Raw genomic sequence first — 8,435 nt, 5'->3', positions numbered from 1 at the left:
ACTATTGTACGATGCATGTTGAATGAATCATACTGGAGCTGATAAATAATACTGCAAATAATATATTAGTAAACAGTGCAACAAAATGAATTCATTGAATAATGTGAGATAATGATCAATTAGGTAAGTTATATGGCAATTTCTAATTCTAGTTCCAACTTGTACACTAGCACCGCATTATTTTGATTTCGATCCAGCCCTGATCTATCCAATGTATTGGCTGATTTTGGTTGCAATGCAGTTCCATCTGTAACGCTGGCTTGCTTATTCTGGTTGTGATCCAGTTCCATCTGTAACGCTGACTTGGTTATTCTGGTTGCGACCCGGTTCCATCTGCAACGCTTGCTTGCTTATTTTGGTTGCGATTCAGTTCATCCATTTATAACATTGAATGATTTGGATTTCTAAAATATCATGTACTTTTTAGCTTCGTCAAATTTCAACATCGCGGTTCCAAATTAAGTTGAATTATGGTTCACGATGAAAAACATCACATCGTGAGACGAACTTTCCAGTGAACATCAGATTACATTTCTGATCTAATCTTTCAGGATTATTGCACAGATCATCTCAAGGAGCGATACTTGACTCATATTAAATTATGTATGCAAAAAAAAAAAAAAAAAGAAAACCTTGGCAAATTATGAGGGACAAGATATAAGATTCCTTCGTTAAATTCAAAGAAAAAAAACGGATTACAAAATAAACCAATCAATGGTCAAATTCTATCGTACCATTAATCACTATTCAAAGAATTAATCAAACGATTAATCCCATTCATACTAATTCGATGAGCACTGTCATTCTTTTTGTATGTCGCTTGATTCTTACATATGCCTTAATTTACGTAACACTAATAGCTTCTTATCACCAAGATATATTTTATCAATAAATACAGCACATATCATTCATCCGTTCACAGATTTAATCATCACAATTACTTTCCAGTATACTGCCCAAAGTTACGCAACATACTAGTTAATTTTTATTGTAAGTTGACTGTAACATCAAAATCGATCAAAAACAAAGGACATTACAATATCGAAAAATTACTTAATCAGATTATTTAGAATCACAACCAGATTACACAATCAGATTACTTAGAATCCGGATATGTTTCAATACCACTCATATTTAACAGTTTCTACTTGTATTCTTCTTCAAGCTATTCATACCAATCATGATTCCATTATATAATTTGCAATTCAGATGATATTAGTATTAGAAGTAGCATTTTGTGTTCACTTTTTTGAAATTGTCATCTTTTCCTAATGCAACTTTTGCATTTGATGAGATCATGAACTATTGCCATCAACATTCAATGCAATAGTAATGCTGAGGAATAGCAATATTGATTGGCGCATATTATTCACCTGCCAATTACGCACAAAGACAAGAGCGCTATAGTAATTGTAATTGTAAATTAGTTGGAATAATATTCCTACAAAAACTATTATTGTAGCGTAACGATGCTTGGTTGCCAGGAATGGGATGAAGTGTTTCATATGATTTATGTGACGAGAGGATGGGAAATTGATGATCAGTGATGCTGTTGTTATGTGTTTTTGTATGGTATATAATTGGAATGAAAGAGTCGAGGTCGAGAAATTGGTTCGGCTATCGATAATTAAGATGTATGCAAATGTTTGAACATGTATTTTTCTTAATTTCAGTTGAAAAACATTGATTAATCGACATAAAACGTGATTCATTTATTAATATCTATGGATTCCAACAAGTAACATCGATGGTTGACGGTGAAGGTGACGAAGGAATCGTACGAAATGTCGCAGATCTTGATGGTTGATATTTTTTGATATTTCTTTCCTTTTTTTTAAGTAAATAAAATTTGATAATGACATAATTGTCTTCAAGAGATTGTAGCAGAATGAAACGGAATGATCAGATCGTTAATATTAGAAGCAGTTCCGAAATGTATGCAATTGAATCGATTTTGATAAAACTAAGTGAAAAGATTTTATTGAAAGGATGAAATGGAAGTGTAAAAAAATGTATTTGCAACCATGATATATAGTTTGTTGTAATCGTTTTTAAGACTGGAATAGAAAACAAGAAATGTTTGTTTGGGATAGTTTTAATTGATGTGAAAAATTTGGAAAATTTATTGGATACTTTGTTTTTCCTCAACTATTATTTGTGATTAACGGAAGTTTATTCTTATAGAAATGAGCGAACAAGTATTTGAGTATTTATTAGGAACAGTATTATTGGAGCCTTGTTTCAAAGTTCATCGAATTGCTAAAATTACAAATGCTGTGTTACCACCACCAATTGGTTAGTTTCGATTATTTGCAGTGAAAGAAAAAGTTATTGGATGAAAGATAAACGTTTGTTCTTCATTTTCAGTTACATTTCTGAAAAGAGAAATATTTTATATTTTGTCTTTTTCCTTTCTTTTTAGATATACATAAAACATCAAAGGTAAATAAACACAACCATATGACTGGGAATAATTAATCAACATTTTATCATCATGTATTTAATTAATACATTATTTTGATATGCACTGTCCTTTCTTTTTTTAAGACATGCAAAATGAACCTACCGTAGTGGGTGACTACGATATTTTCGGTAGTACATTAATTTCACAAACGAAGCATCAGAAAAATATGGATGTTGTATGCGATGAATGTAAACGGCCTATTGCAGCGAGTCGTTTTGCTCCACATCTTGAGAAATGCATGGGTATGGGACGAAGTAGCTCACGGTATGTGTTAATTACAGTTATAACTAACCTATAAATAACCAAACAGTGCTGTTATTGTAGCATGGAACAGTGGTACTATAATAAATTGTTTGTCATTTTAATATTATATCGAGTAATCATTCCATATATGCTCTTTATATTTGTGGTATCGATAGAAATTAAATTTTGACTTGGATAGTTTAAATCGGCAAAAAAAATTTGATCTTAATTGTAAATTATCTGTCATTTAGTTTGGTAAATTACTATATACATGTCTTGAGAAATTATTTCAGTGATGTGCAACTTACAATTTGTTACTTGGTTTGGTGAGTTACTATGTGCATGTCTTGAGAAGTTGTTTTGGTGGTATACTCAATTTAGAATTTATTTAGTTTTATAAGTTACTTACTAGAATAATATGTTGCTACGTATTAAATTGTTTACATCATTAATTTTTGCTCTCATCTTGTCTATGCAACACAATTTTCATATGGGTATTCAATTAAATCAGAAGAATCTAATATCTTATTATTTATATCGCCCCTAAAAAACTTATCCACTGATTCAGTACAACATATCTCCATAATATAAGCATTGAAGTATACAAGCAAAACGTGTGATTATAAGAAACAAATTTTATATTAGCTTCTGGAAGTGGATGCTTGTTTTAACTTGTATATTCATTTTTTTTTTTTCAGAGTTGCAAAACGTCGCATAAACCAAGCAATTAACTACACCAATTCAATAAAGAATTCACTTTCAACAGGTCGTGTACGTGAATATTCTGGTCGAGATAGTGATATAGATCACTCTGATGTAAGTTATTGCGAGCAATTTATCAACGATAACATCATTTCAGCGTAACAGCCTTATCCGTAAATACAGTGATGGAAAATTATTTTTCTTGGTTGTTTTCGTTAAATTTTTAAATAGTGCCAAGCAGTGATATATATTTTTGAAAATTTCGAGCATATGAAGAAGACTTTGCCGTGTTAAGATCTCATCTCAGTTGCGGAGCTAGTTAACTCTTTGCTAATTCCCTTTCGAGGTTTATTTCCGCTGTGTAAATTACATCATTATGGAAGGATAACAGTACAATGGATGCTTTATAATTCGGAGTGTTGATCAGATAATGAATTATGATCAGTCGTCTAGGGAAATTTTTAAATAAAAAAATTTTTTAAATTTTTAAAAAAGTTTTTCTTTAAAGTTTTTGAATAATTTTTAAATATCAAGGGAAATTCCCTTCGAAATTTATTTTCTCAATGGTAAAGTTTTAATCTATAAATAGTGTAAGTAATAGAAAGGATAACATGGAAAGGAAAGCTAAAACAACAGTTGATTTCAGGAGGATTCACATTATACAGCCGCAGACGATGATGAAGATTGGGCAAGTAGCAGAAGGTCTCGAAAGTCGAGAAAGACAAAATCAAGGAGTCGGACAAAAGCGGTATTCTACTGAGCATATCTTCATCAATTATCTTTTGTTGAGATTTCTTGGCATTTTGTCATGAAAGTACGACCTTTTATTCAAGATACATTGCCATTGTTTTTAATTGTACAGTGAGAAATATTATGTTAGGTATTTTTTATAGCCAGAGTATTAATAATAGCGTTGTAGAAAATCCTAGGCCTTCCATTATTTATCTTAAATTTTTCGGATTCATTTTCGAAACGAAAAATAATCTGTATAGATGGCTAGATTGGTCATCGTGATTTGAAAAGGAACAAACAGGGATATAATATTTCGGAAGAAACTTGTTTCTGGATTGTGCTGGAAATTTTGGTAAAGGCGATTCTTTTCCATTCGGATTTCGTATACAATACCATTCTCAAAACACATCTTTCCAGTCGATGCTAATTGTTATTCCTTCCCTTCCTTAACTAATAATAATGATACAAAGATTGTGAATGATTGTGATGTTTTATACGATATTTATTGATGGCTGCAGAAAAAGTTAAATAATTTACTTTCTCCCTCTTGTTGCTCATTGTTTGTTATTGATTCTTAGTTAAATAACTCCTTCGGTAAATAGTGAACATATTTATAAAGCTCTTTCAAATTCCTCAGAATATCCTCTTGCTTTTGCTTTATATAACTTGTTAGTTTACTTTTTGTTGGAGAGGAAAGTAAGAAGGAAGGATTTGATAAATGTATTTTCAACTTCTCTTTTGCAGTAAATAAGGAGAGTACCTGCTGGTAATTGCCACCAACACTAACATTCAAGAGACATTTCGCAGGTTCCATATCAGAGGTGAACATGTTATTCCGATCGTTGTTATAAGTATTTTAACAAATGTTCACCTTATCAATCACTGACAGTAAAAATACGAAAATAACTAAAAAGATTTTCCTCTATCATAATATATTTTTCTTTTCTCTATCATTACATTCTATCCATGAACAAAGCCGTAAAAAATATTTCGTAATGCAGTACGGGACAACTTCAGGCCAAAGGCCATATTACTATTTGCTCGAAGAGACTTTAATGGTGACAGCCATCAAACTGTTATACCATTCCTTAACAGTAAATAATTCAGTAAAGAGTTCTGTAAGCACTTAGTAACAAAGATTATGTGATAAGACCTTGACGTGATACTTGGAAACATTCAGCAGCCTAAAAAAAAAAAATAAAAATAAAAAAAGAAAATATCAATAAATGCTGTACAGATGAACAATGCTATACATGGTCACTATGGTCAATGGTCAGTGCTCCTTTTTATGGTCAACGTTATCAATAAACTAGATTTAACTTTGCTATTCAAATTTAGCATTCTTTACTTGTTGCAACAAAAGAAAAAAAAAGTGAAAAGTGAATACAAATTATGACATACTAAAGGGAAATATATGGTTTCGATCCTATCTAATCTACGTTTTTAGCATCCTAAAAGTTTCATACTTCTCTTTTTTTTTTTCGAAAAAAGATAAAGAATGATATTTCTGCTTTTCGATGTAATTTTCTATAGGTTATCAATCAATACAAAAGAAAGAAAGAAAGAAAATGGCAAGATTCATAATAAAGTTGGAAATATTTATTTAAAAGAATTAAAATGAAATGAATGAGCTATGTAGGATAATACAAAATGAATTATAAGGCAAATATCATTTATTGAAATGAATATAGATTTTGTTCACTGAAATTTATTGAACTTTTCCCTTACCAAGATGCTTAATGAATTAATAACTTAATTAATAGTTGAAGTAGCAAAATCGCTATTTGTTTCAATCAATACAAATTATGTTTTATCATAGAAGAGATTGATATTATCAGTCGACCACAATATGTTTTTATGCATTTGAAGATTTTCTTCCTTTATGCATCATCATATTATATAAATATGGCTATTAATTTTCATATATTCGAGATATGATCAATCGATCTTACTCGATACATATATATTATATATATGTTATCCTGAGAATTCCCTTTTAACACGGATAATGAAATGATTCATGTATATTTCAATAAACAATGAAATCTTTCCGGATGCGAGCAATAAATGGAGCACGATAACTGCCTAAATAAAGATGTTCATTGGTTTCTGTCACTTGTGACACTTCCCTAATCACTTGACCTGTTGGATCATGTGCGCTAGCTATTATTTGCCCATTTTCATTAAGTTGCAAAATTAACGCATGTTTTGTAGCAAACATTGGTTGTAGCCATTCCCATTGTCGCTCTGGTACCAACTATAAATAAAACTTTTATTATTGGCTATCTTTAATCTACCTAATGATGATGATAGTATAAACAATATATGTTATCTATTTATGAAATTTCGCTTTATTACTAATAAAAGATAAACTGACTTTATTTGGTGAACTTTTTATGGATTCTTTGAGAAAGACTGACTTATTCATCATCTCATCTGTTTTTTGATTTAAAATATAAAGAAATTTCATCTTTGCTTATCAAATCTACAGCTATTTACCTGAAGAATACATTTTCGTATATATGGTTTATCTGCAAGATAATCCAGAAATGAAAACTGATCACTATGTCGAATAGCTCCGAAACCAATCCAAAATGTTCCATTGCCACCTGGACGTATATTATCCGGTAAACCGGGTAGATTATCAATGAAAATTTCCGTTTCACCCATTCGTGGGCCTGCAATCCAGTGTCTGCAAATATTAATATATCATTTGGATTTTTGAAGACAATGCTCTCATACCGTGTATAGGATCCACATTTTTTTCAATACTACCAACTAGTCCATCAATAATCATCAATATTTAAAAAAGAAAAAAAAGACTTAACAAAGAAAAATGATAATTAAAACTTTTACTCTTTCAGTTGTTAATCATTTAACCATATTAAAACTTTTACTCTTTCAGTTGTTAATCATTTAACCACATTACTTTTTATCAATCAAACACTAGTTAAAACTATAATTGAAAAGAAGAGAAAATCTTACCTTTTAATTCGAGCAGCACTTGTTTCCGCAACCAGAAAAGATTGTTTATCAGGAAATAGTTGAATACCATTCGGAAAATACAATTTATCCATGATGACATCAATTTTTCCAGTTGATCGTGTTAGGCGTAAAACTCTGGAAAAAAAAATTATTGATTGTTTTTATTTGGTTTTTTTCCTTTGAAAAAAAGAAGCGATACATTTGTATACTTATTTGAAAAACAAATAAGTTATTCATTTAATTTTTAATTCAATCAAAACTTTTGATTTGCATTTTCCTATTCCTAACTTTAATTAACTTTTAATTTTATATTTAATTTGCAGACTGTAATTTTTTTACGAGTTTGTTTGATTGAAAAATTATTTGTCACTTTAATTTCAATAGATGAATAGTTAAAAGAAAATCCTCGTCAATATTTCTAACATATACAATTTATTACATCATTCAATAAAGCTTACTATCTTCTCGAATTTTTATCGTTTAATGTTAATTAAATCAATTCTAATCATGATAAAAAATTACCTTCCATTAGGAATACCCTCCAAAAGAATATTCATTACATGACGTCGATCCCATTTACTAGAAGAATCCGTAAATATCAGTATATCATGATTTACGATATCAATATCATTTAAGAATTTCATTGGTCTGCCATCTATTTCCGTTTGATTTCCTAATATTACCACATGTTGATCTTAAATCGTAATTATATAAAATATTCGTTTGTTTGACAGGATTTCAGAAGATAGATGAAGCATTTATTTCCATTTTTGCTAATTATCAAATTAATCAGCTAAAAGATCTACAAGAAGATAACTCACACCAACCATTAGTATCTTATACTGCTTGAGCCAAGTTTTTCTTTCCCTTTTCATTTGACTTTATACGCAAATGTAACAATTCTAAACCATCTAATTATATCTTCAGACTTTAAGCGTAAATGTATAATCCTAAATCTCCTAATTAAATATTTAAATTTAAGCGTAATTCTTATCTTCTTTCACATATGCAGGGTATTTTCACCAATGGAAAAATTACTTCATTTTCAAAGTTTGCTTAAAAGTCATTAAAATTTCATAGTGATATTTGGATAATTTAAAAGGTTAATTGAGATATGATAATTTTAATGGCTAAGATTTTAAGAATCTTTGAGGAACCGCCCATAGACACGGTAATGATCGAATTTAAGCAGAACACAAAATCATAATAGGAATAAATTCTTACCTTCTTCAAAATTAACAGAGAAAAATGCCAAGATGAGTATCAACAACTAATATAGTTTCATCATCTAAATGACGAAGACCCAACG

The 8,435-nt window shown here is 29.9% G+C and overlaps 3 protein-coding genes across 3 annotated transcripts in view; 1 reads left to right on the top strand and 2 right to left on the bottom strand.

Moving 5' to 3' along the window:
- Positions 1-290, bottom strand: part of LOAG_12638 (hypothetical protein) — a gene marked incomplete at both ends in the record, with an annotated part of 634 nt that extends 344 nt beyond the window's left edge. The window contains one exon of the mRNA XM_020448576.1: positions 160-290. Within this exon, the coding sequence (XP_020301294.1) occupies positions 160-290 (131 nt within the window). The remainder of the gene's footprint in view (positions 1-159) is intronic.
- Positions 291-1,667: 1,377 nt separating this feature from the next.
- On the top strand, positions 1,668-4,169 carry LOAG_10505 (hypothetical protein; the record flags this gene model as incomplete). The annotated part of the gene is made up of 5 exons (XM_020448174.1): positions 1,668-1,802; positions 2,185-2,295; positions 2,548-2,728; positions 3,406-3,523; positions 4,056-4,169. Exons 1-5 carry the CDS (start codon positions 1,748-1,750, stop codon positions 4,167-4,169), a joined length of 579 nt encoding a protein of 192 aa, XP_020301659.1. The 5' UTR covers positions 1,668-1,747.
- Positions 4,170-6,123: 1,954 nt separating this feature from the next.
- The window catches only part of LOAG_17909 (hypothetical protein), a gene marked incomplete at its 5' end in the record, with an annotated part of 4,506 nt that continues 2,194 nt past the window's right edge, over positions 6,124-8,435 (bottom strand). The window contains 4 exons of the mRNA XM_020450574.1: positions 6,124-6,398; positions 6,641-6,833; positions 7,127-7,261; positions 7,649-7,820. Of these exons, the coding sequence (XP_020305721.1) occupies positions 6,171-6,398; positions 6,641-6,833; positions 7,127-7,261; positions 7,649-7,820 (728 nt within the window). The 3' untranslated portion in view covers positions 6,124-6,170. The remainder of the gene's footprint in view (positions 6,399-6,640; positions 6,834-7,126; positions 7,262-7,648; positions 7,821-8,435) is intronic.

Source organism: Loa loa, assembly GCF_000183805.2.
Source record: "Loa loa unplaced genomic scaffold supercont3.150, whole genome shotgun sequence".
Taxonomy (NCBI): Eukaryota; Metazoa; Nematoda; class Chromadorea; order Rhabditida; family Onchocercidae; genus Loa; species Loa loa.
Note: the sequence above shows the minus strand (reverse complement) of the source record. Positions and strands in the feature narration are given on the sequence as shown.